The 14,454-nt window shown below is 52.9% G+C and overlaps 2 protein-coding genes across 3 annotated transcripts; one reads left to right on the top strand and one right to left on the bottom strand.

Moving 5' to 3' along the window:
• Window positions 1-1,380: 1,380 nt before the first annotated feature.
• Window positions 1,381-4,550, top strand: PPP1R15A (protein phosphatase 1 regulatory subunit 15A). The gene is made up of 3 exons (XM_055411648.2): window positions 1,381-1,630; window positions 2,289-3,716; window positions 4,133-4,550. The coding sequence occupies exons 2-3, from the start codon at window positions 2,298-2,300 to the stop codon at window positions 4,475-4,477; spliced, it is 1,764 nt and encodes a 587-aa protein (XP_055267623.2). The 5' UTR covers window positions 1,381-1,630; window positions 2,289-2,297; the 3' UTR covers window positions 4,478-4,550.
• Window positions 4,551-5,433: 883 nt separating this feature from the next.
• TULP2 (TUB like protein 2) lies at window positions 5,434-14,001 on the bottom strand. 2 transcript variants are annotated; one of them, XM_055411650.2, is made up of 12 exons: window positions 13,321-14,001; window positions 12,834-12,885; window positions 12,292-12,418; window positions 11,505-11,642; window positions 11,138-11,260; window positions 10,209-10,330; window positions 9,240-9,542; window positions 7,547-7,659; window positions 6,938-7,052; window positions 6,752-6,850; window positions 6,074-6,245; window positions 5,434-5,797 (listed from the first exon to the last, which is right to left on the bottom strand). In XM_055411650.2, the coding sequence occupies exons 1-12, from the start codon at window positions 13,392-13,394 to the stop codon at window positions 5,664-5,666; spliced, it is 1,572 nt and encodes a 523-aa protein (XP_055267625.1). In that variant the 5' UTR covers window positions 13,395-14,001; the 3' UTR covers window positions 5,434-5,663. The 2 variants fall into 2 exon arrangements, with proteins under 2 accessions (XP_055267625.1, XP_088686022.1); XM_088829896.1 differs by having other exon boundaries at window positions 5,789-6,245; window positions 13,321-13,353; window positions 13,653-14,001.
• Window positions 14,002-14,454: the final 453 nt, after the last annotated feature.

The following is a 14,454-nucleotide window of genomic DNA, read 5'->3' as shown; positions in this document are numbered from 1 at the left end:
GGAAGACGGACTGTGTTCCTGGGCCTGCAGAAGACCCCCCACTCCCATGAGGTACCATTGGTGCGACACAGCCAGAATTTCAGTTTGTGGAAGCTGAGGGTTTTTTGTTTCGTTTTTATAAATTTGAAGCAGGTGAAACCTAGGAGTGGAGACTTGTGCTCGAGGCAGGGAAGGGGTCTGAGTCTTTTGTTAGCCTGATTGCTGCGGAGAAGGCAATGACAAGCCACTCCAGTACTCTTGCCTAGAAAAATCCCATGGATAGAGGAGCCTGGTAGGTTGCAGTCCGTGGGGTTGCTAAGAGTCAGACAGGACTGAGCAACTTCACTTTCACTTTTCACTTTAACACATTGGAGAAGGAAATGGCAACCCACTCCAGTGTTCTTGCCTGGAGAATCCCAGGGACGGGGGAGCCTGGTGGGCTTCCGTCTATGGGGTCACACGGAGTCGGACACGACTGAAGTGACTTAGCAGCAGCATCCCCTTACCACGGTAAAAAAAAAAAAAAAAAATGCCTACAATCCAGGAGACCTGGGTTCGATCCCGGGGTCGGGAAGATCCCCTGGAGAAGAGATCCACTCCATTATTCCTGCCTGGAGAATTCCAGGGACAGAAGAGCCTGGCAGGCTACGGTCCATGGGGTCGCAAAGAATCAGGCACAACTCAGCGACTAACACCTTCACTTTCACCACTTATTTGTTGAGCACTTCCCTGGTGGTTCAGACAGTAAAGTGTCTGCCTACAATGCGGGAGAGGGTTCAATCCCGGGTGGGAAAGATCCTCTGGAGAAGGAAATGGCAACCCACTCCAGTATTCTTGCCTGGAAAATCCCATGGACGGAGGAGCCTGGTAGGCTACAGTCCATGGGGTCGCAAATAGTCAGACACGACTGAGCAAGGTCACTTTCACTACTCTGTGCCAGGCAGTGAGCAAAGCCAAGTGTCTGCCTTCGGGGGCTTACACATTCTGTCTCTTTTGCAATGAATCTAGACTCTGCTGTGACCGCCTTTGGCAAGTGATTTCATTCCCAAGCCTCAGTTTCCCCATCTGTGATATGGGAATAATAATACTTTCCCACACTAGGTAGGAAGCCGAACAGATGGAAAGTGGGAGACTCTAGACGGGGACCTGGTCTTAAATCGGAGGTGAGGCGTTTGCCTGGAACAAGGGTTAAAAAGAGCTCGGTTTCTGCTTGAGCAGCTCACAAGCTTGAGTGACAGCTCCCTCGCTTGGGGCGTGGCCACGCTTGGAAACACCGCCGCCGCGTGATGTCACAAAGCCCGGAATCTCCGCGAGAAGTCCAACCTTGTTTTCCGTTCCCTTCCCGTACGTTTACGTTTCGAAACCCCGCCTCCCCTCTGACGTCAACACGTCCGGCTGCCTTGGTCCATAAAAGCGCTGAGGGTAGCGTCACCTCTTCGTGAAGTTTCCAGCCTGGATGTATTTGTATGTTTCCCTGGACGCCTCTTTGTCGCGACAGCGCTTGCAGCAGCCGGTGACAACTTGAGTCCTCGAGCCCGACGCCGGAGGGCGAGATGAACGCGCTGACCTCCCGAGCCGTCCGAACCTGCGATCGCTTGTGGCAACCTCAGCCGGCGCTCCTGCCTCCAGGTTGACGCGCAGTCCAGAGCTGGTGAGTTGAGGGGATCGGAACACCTAGATTCCCAGGGGTTGGGGGCTGGGACCGGACTTCTGGGCAGTTAGGAGGTTCTGAGTTCTGGTGGGTACTAAGGAAGGCCTGGGAACCTGAGGGGTTCTGGAGTGGTGGGAGGAACTCCGACTTAGGAAGCAGAAAGAATTGGGAACTTGAGAGGCCTGAGGCAGATGGAGGAGGGGTCTGGGAGCCAGACTCTTGGGTCCCCAGAGAAGTAACCATCTAGGGATCGGAATTTTTGAGTTTCCAAGGCGGGGGTGGGTGATGGGAGCTGATTTGTCAGTCCTCAGTAGTTGAGAGAAGCAAGGACTAGGACTTTGTCCCCAAGAGAAGCAAGTAGAGGACCTGCGTTTTGGCTTCCTGGGACTAGGACTTATGGGTTTGAGAGCAGATGGGGCTGGGGGCTTGTTGGACTAAGGAAGGAGAGACCTCGGGACTCCTGGGTTTTGAGAGAAGAGGTAGGGAAACAAAGGTCAGAGATGGGAGTGGCTGGGATCAGAAAGGAATGTGGGGCAGGAACTCTTGCGTTGCTATTTGTGTTACTATTTCCGTTGCTATGACTCAAAGTCATCCTCTGATGCTATTCCCTAAATGGCTTCTAAACTTGACCTCTTTTTTTTCCCTCCCTTTTCCCTAGCCCAGACAGATGGCTCCAGGCCAAATACCCCATCTGCCTGCCCCCTGGAGAGGTACCTACCCCTTCTTCCTCCTGTCCCCACTGATGGGCCTTCTCAACCGGGCCTGGAGCCTCCTGAGGGGCCCAGGACCTCCAGAGCCCTGGCTAGTGGAAGCAGTAACTGGAGCAGATCAGGGAGGAGCTGGCCTGGAGGGTGAAGCAAAGGCTTCTCTGGCCACCTACCATGCCCCCTGGGGCAGGCACCCTCAAGAGGAGACCAAAGACAGTGGAGCAGCTGAGGAGGACGGAGAAACCTCCCTGGAGGCCTGCCGCGACCTGGAAGCCAAGCATTCTCTTCCCGAAGTCTGGGGACTTTCAAATGATGATGATGAAAAGTATGGAGGGGAAGAAGCAACAGGTGTCCCTAGAGAGCAGGAAGAATTTATGGATGGGCAGCCTGCTCCCCTGTCCCTCAGCCTTCTGATAAGATCTCTGCCAGACCTTCCTGGGGAGGAGGAATCTAAGGAAGAAGTGGTTACTGGAGGTACAGTGACCGCGTTCTCTTTTCCTCTGTCACACTGGGAATGTTGCTCAGGGGAGGAGGAAGAAGAGGAGGAGGATGGAGAAGCTGTTAGGGTGTGCGGCCCTGTAAATGGAGCCACGGAAGAAAGAACAGAGACTGAAGCAGCCACGAAGACCTCCATGTCCCCCTCATCTGTAGGCCCCCACCTCAGGGCCTGGGAATGTTGTTCAGGTGAGGAGCCTGAGGAGGAGGAGGACAATCAGGCTGAGAAAGGAGATGCTGACCCAGGGCCACACGCCACAAGTCTAGCCCAGAGGCCCTCACTCAGGACCTGGCAGCACCCATCCAGTGCGATCACAGAGGTGGAGGAGGAGGACTGTGATTCAGAGGAAACGGGGGCTTCCTTTCCCATCCCACCCACAAGTGCCTTCCTGAGTGCCTGGGTGTATCGACCAGGAGAAGACACGGAGGAGGAGGATGAAGAGGAGGGGGACTGCGATTCAGAAGCAGCTGAAGATGAGGGAGAAGCCGAGGTCTCCTCTTCCATCCCACCCATAAGTGCCTTCCTGAGCGCCTGGGTGTATCGACCAGGAGAAGACACGGAGGAAGAGGAGGATGAGTATGAGGACGAAGATGATGAATCAGGAGCAGCTGACTTGGGACCCAGCCCCTCCCTTCAGACCCAGAGTGCCCTCCTCAGAGGCCAGATTTATCAGCCTGGAGAGAAAAGAGACGGAGGGGAAGCTGCTGAGAAGTGGGGAGAAGCTGAGCCCTGCCCCTTCCGAGTGGCCATCTATCTACCTGGAGAGAAGCCCCCACCTCCCTGGGCTCCTCCTCAGCTGCCCCTCCGACTGCAAAGACGGTTCAAGTCTGCACAAGCCCCCACCAGGCATCCGGACCTTGAACCTCTCCCGAAGACCAGAAAGGTGGGTACTGAGAACTTAGATTCTTGAGGTTAGGGAGGAGAGGGCTGGGAGCTGGCACTCCTGGGCCTGGGGGCCAAAGGACTGGAGGCCCCGACTCTTGGCTCCCCCGTGTTGCAGAGGGTTGCATGTGAGCTCCATTGGGAGGGCTGTGTTCACGTTAATGCAATCCTTTGCAAGAGGCTGGCCCCTGTGGGAGGAAGGAGCCTCTGAGCTCATGTCAACCCCAGGGCCCCACCTCTACCTTCAGTGAGTCAGCTGGGGAATCCCTTGGCAGGCGAGATAACAAGCCAGATGACAGCGTTGTTGTGCAACTCATTTTTTGTGGTTGTTTCTCTTTCTCCCCACCTCCCCACCTGTGGCCCTTTGTATCGTGTGTGTGTGTGTGTCTCCCCGTGTCTGTGCCGGTCCATCTCCAGGTGCGCTTCTCTGAGAAGGTCTCCATCCATCCCCTGGTTGTCTGGGCAGGACCGGCCCAGGCCGCCCGCAGAGGCCCCTGGGAGCAGTTCGCCCGGGATCGAAGCCGCTTCGCCCGACGCATCGCCCAGGTCCAAGAGGAGCTGGGTCCCTACCTCACCCCTGCTGCCCGGGCCAGGGCCTGGGCACGTCTTGGGAACCCTCCCACTTCCCTGGCCACTGCCCCTGCCCCTACCCGGACGTCACCGATGTCCCCCATCCAGGCCACGCCCTTGAACCAGGCTCTGGCCTCTCCCTCCCCTCCCTGTGTGTCTCCTAGCCTAGACCTCAGTGGGAGGCGTGGCTAATGTGAAGTAGTTTTTGTGTTAACTAATTTATTTGAATGTTGGTTTATATAATGAATAAAACTTTTTGTAGTAAGCAGCGTCTCTGTGTGTGTGTGAACTGACAGCATCCACTACTCCTGAGTCCCGAGACAGTTGAGGGGGGAATACATAATGGCCAGCACTTCCATGGAGGATAAACTACATTTCCCATCATCCCCTGAATCTGCCTCTTCTCATCCTGAGGCTTCTTTTGAACTAAGGACTGGTGGGTTTTGTCGGGTTCTGTTTTGTTTTTTTGGCTTCTGCCTACATTTTATTAAACCTAGGGCAGTTATCTCCCCAAAGGGTCTGGGAGCTTAATTGATTAATTCCTAAAAAAGGGTTAAGCTCGTTTTCTGTGTGCTACTGAAATACAAAGACTTATCCTCCCTACTGGCAGATGTGGTGAGTTCCCCAAGGCTTTCACACTTATAAATGTACCTGATTTCACATTTATAAATCCTATGTCCATAAACTGTTTCCTTATCTGTAAAATGCGGCTAACTACTGACATACCTTATGAGTTCGTAAGATTCCAAAATAAGTCGTAATTAAAACTGTTAAACAACATGTTAAGTGTTGGCTACTATTGTAATTATTCACCCACACATGCATGTCTTCAATTACCCATCCTACTTACTGCTCCAACTTAAAAAACTCTTCTCAGCAGTTCAAACAAGAGTGCTCCAAATGTCCTGCACCCGGTCCAGCCTCATACCCTGCCCCTCCCCACTGGTTCCCCAGGCTGATGCTACACCACCCTTTCATTCCGAAAACCATCAACCCTCCTTCCACCTTTGTATGAGCTGCTGCCTGATGTGCCCGTCCCTGACCTCTCTGGCTCACCTAGTTCCTTGTGGTTATTCAGATGTAGCATAAAAGTATATATATTTTAGAGATGCCTTGCTCTGACCCAGCCACCTTATATTTTCCTCCTTTATAGCAGGCGAGCATTTTGAATTTTTGTTAAAACCCATCCCCCATGATCAGACTATGATTTCAGGAGAGCAAGTGTTGCCCAACAGCCCACTCCCTAGAGCACAGAACGGGGCGCCCAGGCGCCATCTAGTGAGTATTGGTTATTAGTAAGCTCATGCAAAAGAAGGCATGCTGAGGCCCTTTCTTTAAATGAGCAGGCACAGAAGCTGATGAGAGTTATTTATTGAATTTACTCACATGCCAGCTTCCCATCGAAACTGGACAAGCAGATGGCAAAGGCTTGGAGCGGGCAAAGTGGGAAGCGGAAGTCCATGGTGAACGTGTCTGGGGCTATACGACCAAACTGGAGCACGAGGTAGTCCGCTGAAGAGGAAGTCAGGAACTGAGAGTGTGTTATTTCCCTGCCGCGGGCCTCTGAGCCGAGAGAACTACAACTCCCGAGAGGCTGTGCGGCGCCCTTATTCCGCCCAGAATTCGGGAAGTGTGTTTACATGGCCCTCAACCATGTAAACTACACTTCCCAATAGGCTTTGCAATAGCGTGGAGTCGGCCCTCCCTGCAAAAACGCTCAAGTGCTAATGGGAAAAGTATTTCTCCTCCTGCCCCCTTGCCAAGGTAAATCGGTTCCTAGGAGCTCACGGTCATCCGGATGCACGATCTGGAAGTTCTTGACCGAGGCCCGCGTGACCCGTCCATGAAAATTGAGCACGTAGGCGCCGCTCTCGTCGTTCCACGATGGGGCTTTATTTTGCAACAGGACCAGGCCCTGGCTGGCCCCCCGTTGGAGACGACTCAGGAGAGATTCTTGATCCTTAACGTTAAAGTAGGGGGCGTGGTTAGCCAACTACCAACCAGCTTTTTTCCTCCGAACGCAGAATTTTGAGTGCCTAGTTTTCCCTTCGGAGAAGGCAATGGCAAGCCACTCCAGTGCTATTGCCTGGAGGGTCCCCTGGATGGAGGAGCCTGGTGGGCTGCAGTCCGTGGGGTCGCTAGGGGTCGGACACGACTGAGCGACTTCACTTTCACACATTGGAGAAGGAAATGGCAACCCACTCCAGTGTTCTTGCCTGGAGAATCCCAGGGATGGGGGAGCCTGGTGGGCTTCCGTCTATGGGGTCACACAGAGTCGGACACGACTGAAGTGACGCAGCAGCAGCAGCAGTTTTCCCTTCCTAGGACAGGCAAGTCTGACAAAATCCTCCCGGCTTATGTGACCTTATGCAACCCATCGGCCCCCTCTCTTCTTAGCACCTATGGCCGGTCCCCCAAACCTTCCTCCCTCACTGACCCAGAGATTCTCAAGTTTGGTGGACTCACATTTTGTGGCTGGACACAGATTCTCTGGTTCTGGGCGTTGACGTACGGAATAATAACATTCATTTTCCGGGGCCCTCGGAATCCCAAAACGTTGGTCTCCTGAGGGTCGTATGCTCTATTTGGCCTGCTTCTTTCTCCCTCCCCACCGTTCTACTCCTCTTTCACCCCCCGCCCCCGGACACTCACATAACATACAGCCCCCAGCTCCTCCCTGATCCGAGCTGTCTCCGGAAAAAAATGTTTCCTTTCCGGATTCACCCCATTGTCGAAGATGCTGAACTTGGTGCCCAAGACATTAGATCTGCTCCAGGAAGGAAGTGGTCAGAATAAAAACAATAATTATTCCTGTTTTTCTTTCCCATGTCATTTCATCAAGTCTTTCGATCCATCCTCTACATAAGACTCATGTTCTATGTACCAGTCCCAGGTCCCTCTCTTCCTTTGGGGAGAAGGATTTTTAGGCTCCTGCCTTGGGCCTTGAGCAATGCTCTTCCTCTAAGACAGAACTCACATATACCAGCCCTCTTCTGTTACAGGAACTTAGAAGTCCCAGCTCCCTGCCGCTCAATAAGTCAAATGTCTTTAATGCCAGCTTTACCTCCAAAGTCTTCAGTTCTATTCCCAACCACCCTGGATTTACAACTTGAAGGACTACATAACCCATTAGTCCCTAAGAGAAAAAGTTCTGGAGCAGGTGGAACTTGTACCCTTGGATTGCTGGGAAGTGTAATTCAATTGTCCCCTTCCTCCCACCCCTTGCCACCTGTTTAGCACACGCATCAGGACTCTGCCCACCTGACTTTGCCCACAAAATTGTCCCCATCCCGAGACAGGTCTGTAGGGTCCAGGGAGATGAGGTAATTAGAGGTTTTGCTCCTTTTTCTCTTGCGCCCCGCCAGAAGGAAGTGCTGCGGATGTGATAAATAGCCCATTAGAATTGACTTCTGATATTTGGCTAGAGCTAGGGGTCCAAAAGACTGGGGCTTCCCTGGTGGCAGTGCTGCTGTTGGTAAACAGCGACCTGCCAAAGCAGGAGACCTTAGAGGTGTGGGCTCTATCCCTGGGTCAGGAAGATCCCCTGGAGGAGGTATGGCAACCCACTCCAATGTTCTTGCCAGGAGAATCCCATGGACAGAGGACCCTGGTGGGCTACTGTCCATAGGGTCACAGAGTCGAAAAGGACTGAAGCGACTTAGTGTGCACACAGGGGTCCAAAAACAAGGAAATACTATGTCCCAAGACAGAGGAAAGGGTAATGGAGCAGTGTCCTAAGGCTTGCTGGAAAGGAAAGGGAATCAGTCCTGAATATTCATTGAAAGGACTGATGCTGAAGCTGAAACTTCAATACTTTGACCACCTAACGCAAAGGTCTTCTTTATTGGAAAAGACCCTGATGCTCTGAAAGACTGAAGGTGGGAGAAGGGGATGACAGAGGATGAGATGGTTGGATGGCATCATGACTCATGGACATGAATTTGAGTAAGTGCTGGGAGTTGGTGATGGACAGGGAAATCTGCCGTGCTGCACTCCATGGGGTCACAGAGTCGAAAATGAGCAACTGAACTGAGGCTTGCTGGTAGATGCAGGGTGTCAGCTGGGTCCCAAAAGGGGAGCTTCATTTCACATCTTAATACCTCTCCCTACTCCTTCGGATATTGAGCCCAGGGCTGAGGGAAAGCCAAAGCAGGGCTCGAACTTGCCTGGCAGGCAGGGCCTGGCTTTAGATTAGGGAAGGGCCTCCCTTGGAACATTACAGCAGGACTTTAGTGTTTCATTTGTGAAAACCCCGTCTGGCACTGAGTAGGGGAAAAGCCTCTTTCTGGGGAAGAATGAGTTATTGAGAGGCGGTCACACGTGAGAGAGAAATGACCTGACTGAGAGGGGCCTAGCTTGGCTATCAATGAAAAAGTCCACGAAGGGAGAAGCTTAGCTCCTGAGAGGGGCTGGGACCTGTCTCAGGATTGGGTGGGACTAGGGCCTAGGTTTGGAACAAGTGAAAAGTGAAAGTCGCTCAGCCGTGTCCAACTCTTTGCGACCCCATGGACTATGGAATTCCCCAGGCCAGAATACTGGAGTGGGTAGCTATTCCCCTTTCTAAGGGATCTTCCTGACCCAGGCATACAACCGGGGTCTCTGGCATTGCAGGCGGATTCTTTACCAGCTGAGCTACCAGGGAAGCCCCAACAAAAGGTGGCCAATACCTGGAGGGTCTGTAAGGGGTGGGGTTTGGGACTCTGAGGGGGCGTGGCCTAGCTGTGAGAAAGGCCAGCTCAATTCGAAAGTGCACAAGCCTGGGTTATGGGATGGGGAGGGCCTATGTCACTGGGCTCTGAGAATAAAGGAGCCCAGTTCTCTGAAGGGTAGGGCCTGGCGTTGGAGCGGACTAGTCCTAGCTCAATGATGAACAAGGCTTCGATTCGCCTAAGTAAGTCTTGACCTCACTCAGACCCTACGAGGTGGGACTTGTTTCCAAGCTGCCAGACCACACCTTCCGGCTGTCGGCCACCTCCAGGTAGAGATAGTAGAAAGGGAACAGGCCCTTGTCTACCCCACGCTTGTCGCGGCTGATGCGACACTGCACCGTGTGACCGCGCATCGCTGGCCGCAGCACATATGCTTTCATGTCCTCGCCCAGCCGAGGGCCTGGGATGCAGGGAGGCTTGCGGGACAAGCTCCCCACATCGCCGCTGCCCGCGTCGCGCGCGCCCTCGGACACCACTTCATCGGCCGTCCCTGGGGATTTCCTCATGGTAAACTCCGGCTCCTCTTTCTTCTCTTCCAGGTCTTCGCCCTGGCCCACGCACCAAATTCAAGTTGAGAGACAGCCAAGACTCGCCCTACTCAGCCCACTCGCCCTCCCCCGCTCCCCGCTTTGCCAACTAGTGATTGGCCATCCCAGCTCAGGGTTACGTCTCTCGACCAAGTTTCTGTCTATTGGTCAAATATCTCAGCCGCCTGTTGATTGGCCAATACGTTCAATTCCCAAGCTCAAACCTTAAGATAGCTTCATTTGTTGATTGGCCAGTAACATTAGCCACACCCATTTCACCTACCAATTGGAGAATCCTCTTGAAAGCACTGCCCATTCCTTTAATACCCGTGTTCACCGGGTCTATATGTTAACAACATATAATACCGCCCAGTTCTTCTCAACTGAAACTATCTCGCTTTCATGCATACCAAGATGAGTGCCCCCTGGCCCTTTCCTATCACTATTTCACCCTCTCCAAAGCTCACTGCCTTTTGGTGGGCTGGGTTTTAAGGTATATGCGCACATCAATTCGATCCTCTAGGTTGAAAATAAATGGTGCACACAAAGAAATTCTGCTAGCCCAAACATAACAGGTTCCACCCACCAGTAAAAAGGGCCCTTGACTGGGCTGAAGAATTTTAGCACCCGCCAGCCTGAGACTAGCCCTCCTCCTCCTATATCCTTATTGGCTGTGGCACCTCCCACCTTGTTGGAGGCCAGGTCTCCAAGGCCACCGTCACCATCCATTCCAGGGCTTGATCTGGCACTGGGCACTTCGTATTCATTTCCAACATCCTGTAATTCGCTCTTGTCCTCAGCACTGGCGCCTAAGGGGTAGAAAAAGCCCTGAAAAGACTGAGCCCAGGACACCTGGGTCCCAGGAGCTTGGGACAAGGTCATCAGTGCTAGCTGGAGAAGGTCAGAACTCCTAGGTTTCCAATTCCTACTTATTTATCATCAACCTCACTTGCCAGTTCCTCCTCCTCCCCTATGTGCACAGGGGCCTATACAAGTTGAGAAGTCTGTGACTGCCCTGGATCTAAGGACAGGGAGGGGTTAGAGTCCTCTCTTTCCTTTGTCCCAAAGAGAGCATCTGGGAGACTGGGGAACTAAAATGGGAGGAAGGAGCAAATTTGGGGTTATAACCCAAAGTCCTGTTATTCAAATCACTGGTCGTCATGAGAATAAAAGGAATATCCCTACCATTGAATATTATTAAGAAAAAGGAATGAAATACTGATAATGCTACAAAACAGATGAACATTGAAAACATACTAAGCAAAAGACGTCAATCACAAGAGATTATATACTGTATTATTCTATATATGAAGTGTCTAAAGAGACAAATTAAATTAGTAGTTACTTAGGTCTGGGAGAAATGGGGGGTGGGGCAGTGACTGATAAAATGTATAGGGTTTTCTTTTGTGGGCAATGATAATTAATAGTCTAGAATTCATAGTGGTGCGTGTTGCACATCTCGGTAAATACACTGAAAACCATGGAATTGTAAAATTTTTAAATGAGTGAATTTGTATAATATGTGAAATATATCTCAACAGAGCTATTACAAAAAAGGGGGAGGAAATGCCACATCGACCAGGGGACCAGATTTCACCCAGTGTCACAGAAATTACCAGATCGCTGGCGGGCTAGCCAACCTTGGCGCTGCAGAAGAGTCCCCGGAGGCTCTTCACAGGGAGGTGGTGAGGCAGGAACATCCTCCACGGAGACTTCCTCCAACTCCAGATCAGAATTGCCTGGTAGTCAAGAAAGGGAGGGAACTGGAGACTGGGATTTCTGAATACCAGGGAAGGAAGAGGGCTGAAGATGCAGATTCCTGGGTATTGGAGGAGAAGGTTCATGACCTGGACGACTTGCAATGAAGCATATACGGACCCGCGGGGGTCCTTTGGAGACAGCAAGGACTGAGTGGTTCTAGAATCCTGGGTTCTAGGGCGAGTGGAGTTCTGGGGTATCAACCGCCCAAGGATTTGAGATTACCTGCTTCTATCGGCGGTAACAGAGGGTCAGGCTTGCCACTGCCATCTCCACCGCAGTTCACGGTGCCCAGGTTACCGTGAGATCCAGTGCACAAATGCGACTCTGGCACATTCTCCTTAAGGAAAGGGTTCCTGGGGCCTGGGAGAAGGTGTGGCGAGGCCCATTAAGCACAAAATCCTGGTCCTCTGAGAAGATCCGCCTCCTCACTTGTCTTCCAAACCTCGTCCCTGATTGACTACCCAAACCCCCAAGACCCACTCAGAACCCGAACCCCAAGACTCAAACAAGCACAGCCCTACCACTAAACTGTCGCGATTCCGTGTGCAAACAGTCCCACGCGGGCTCTCCAGTAAATCGGCTTTAAATTACCCAGGCCTGGCTCCCGGGCTTTGCCTATTTCAGCCCTGCGGTTTCTTAGGAGCTGCGTCCCGGGGCTTTTCCAGGCACCTCCCCCAAATCTCCCAAGCCCACGAGTTCCACGACTCCTGAGACCCCGTCCCCGCACTCTCTGGGCGATCCCCGGCTCTCCCAGGCTCCATCCTAGTCGAATCACAGAATTCTTTCGGGGCCCACTTCTACTTGCACCATACCCCGCATTCTCGATCTCTCTGGCCACGTCCTAACTCTCAAAGGCCCCGCCCCCGCGCCCTATCAAAGAGCCCCCACCCTCCACGAGTTCCACCAGGCCCCTCCCCTCTAGGCCCTTTAGCCCCACCCCCCAGCACACTGCCACAAAGCCCCTCCCTCCAGCCTGTGCTCCTGCCAGATTCGGGGCACCTTTCCTCACCGCTGTCAGCCGAGAAGCGCTCCTCCCGCCGCCTCGGTCTCCGTGGCCTCACTGCAGCATCAGGATTGGCCTGAACCATGAGGGGCTCTTGGCGTTTCCGTCGCTGCTTCTTCTCAAACAGACGCCACTGCGGGAGCGGGAAAGAGGTGGGGTGGGGGTCTAGGAACCGAACCGGAAGACAGGGGTGAAAGGGGACCTGGGGCAAGGGGAGTCCTTGCATAGGTGGGAGAATTCCCGGCCTTCAGTCTCTCAGCAACTCCTTCCATAGAACCCTGAGTCGTGGCATCCAGGCCCCTCCTCCCAAAGTACCTAGGAGTCCTAAGGACCCAGAACCCTTGTTCCTTAGAAATTTTGGAGTCTCGTCACCAAGATATGCTTCCTGAGGATTCCGAATTCCTGTTTTCTCATTCCCCAATTGTAAAATTTGAGGCTCCGAGAGAGCCAACGAGGACCACTCCCAGAGCAAGTCCTGGGGGTGGGAGTCCTGAGGAGGGCTATGGAAGATAGAAGGGGAGAGTTGGCAGGATTCCTGGGCACAGTACCTGCTGTTCCAGTTTCTGCAGTCTCATAGCGGCAAGCTCATCTCCCAGGGCCCTGAGAGAGGTGCAGGCTCATAGTGGCAGCAAGCAGGACACCCCCGTTGCCCACAAGCCCTTTCCCTTCTTCCCGCTGCCCAACTTAGGGTTCTGAATACTTGTGAGGTCACAGAGAGATAGAACCTGAGTCTGCTCCGCCAGTGCTGAAGTTCTTTCTCCCTGCACTGGCCTATCTAGTCAACGGGTCAGAGATCTCAAGCCTCTCCTATCTCAGGACTTAAAGCCCCCAGCCCTTCCTCTTTCAGACCCACGGGTCCTCATCTGTAGCTCCCTCCCGTTAGGTAGGTAGGACCCAGAAGTCCAAGCCCCCAGCCCGTCCCTGCAAGACACACATCATTAGGAGACCAGAGCTGCTGAGCAGGTGTGGGCATAATCAAAGCGCCCCCTTGCCCCCTCCATCTCTACCCTTGCTCATCCCATTTCCCCCACTTACTCTTTCTTCCATGTATCACTTTCCCGAGACATTCTGGAGAAGCAAAACAAGGAGTCACGAACCAGACCCAACATCCCAATAGGCTCTGCTTTCCAACACCTGATCTTAAGTTTGAGATTTTCTCCTGGACCCAGCCAACCCAAATTCCAGTGCCAATACTTGTTAGGGACCCTGAAGCCTGTTTCCAGCTTTCACCACTATCAGGAGCCCAGGAGTCCAGCTTGCTCTTCCCCCGATACCTAACTCTCTCCTTCACCCAGACATGAGAACTCAGGACTCTGGACCCCAAACACCCCATCCGCAGTGATCCCAGAACCCCAGTACCCACCTACCTGGGATCCTGGAGACCTCTCTTACTCTCCTGCCTGGAGAGGCTTTTCACATTCACACCTCAATTCCTTGCCTGTCTGGTCAATTTCTAAACATAACTGACCCTCTCTTTGGAAAACAGGGACATAATCTCTGAGTCTCTGGGAAGTTAGCAGGGGAGAAAAGAGGGCTCAGAGGGAGGGTGGGGGATTCCCTTGGAACCTGCCCTAATCCCCCTCCCTTCTGACCCCACCTGAGCTCCACTTCCAACAAAGCAATGACCTCTGGCCTCTGCTGCAGCCAGGCAACCCAGCTCCAGGGGTTCTAAATTGGAAGACCGTGCAAGTGTTCCTTAAAGGGACCTGCGAGGGGCGTCGTCACAAGCTCTCTTCTCTCTTACATAAGAAACTTATAATGTGACCTGTGCCAACTACTGTTCTGTTCTATTCCGTCGCTCAGTCGTGTCCGACTCTATGCGACCCCGTAGACTGTAGCCTACCAGGCTTCTCCGTCCATGGGATTCTCCAGGCAAGAATACTGGAGTGGGTTACCGTTTCCTTCTCCAGGGGATCTTCCCGACCCAGGAATCGAACCCGGGTCTCCCGCATTGGAGGCAGACGCTTTAACCTCTGAGCCACCAGGGAAGCCCCTGTGCCAACTACTATCGATCTGTAATTTAGGCGAGAAAAGTAAATTAGAAAACTACAACTCCCATGAGCCAAAGAGGCCAAGATGCCCGCGGAAGTAGACTCATTTTGCCCCGGTCCGAGAGGGAGTTGTAGTTCTCTCTGAAAGTCTCTGTTCTTTCTCCTAAAAAGCAGGATA

The sequence above is a fragment of the Moschus berezovskii genome, chromosome 22, assembly GCF_049115385.1.
Source record: "Moschus berezovskii isolate FMDL1 chromosome 22, NW_MosBer_1.0, whole genome shotgun sequence".
Lineage (NCBI taxonomy): Eukaryota > Metazoa > Chordata > Mammalia > Artiodactyla > Moschidae > Moschus > Moschus berezovskii.
The sequence above is the reverse complement of the archived record's forward strand: the minus strand, read 5'-3'. Positions and strand labels throughout refer to the sequence as shown.

Excerpts from the sequence above, each read along its gene's own strand:
- PPP1R15A (XM_055411648.2), top strand. The coding sequence starts at position 2,298 with ATGGCTCCAGGCCAAATACCCCATCTGCCTGCCCCCTGGAGAGGTACC. Across the intron at positions 3,717-4,132 it reads CTCTCCCGAAGACCAGAAAG|GTGCGCTTCTCTGAGAAGGT; the intron begins GTGGGTACTGAG and ends GTCCATCTCCAG.
- TULP2 (XM_055411650.2), bottom strand. The coding sequence starts at position 13,394 with ATGTTGGGTCTGGTTCGTGACTCCTTGTTTTGCTTCTCCAGAATGTCT. Across the intron at positions 12,886-13,320 it reads AGTGATACATGGAAGAAAGA|GGCCCTGGGAGATGAGCTTG; the intron begins GTAAGTGGGGGA and ends CACCTCTCTCAG. Across the intron at positions 11,261-11,504 it reads GTTACCGCCGATAGAAGCAG|GCAATTCTGATCTGGAGTTG; the intron begins GTAATCTCAAAT and ends CTTGACTACCAG.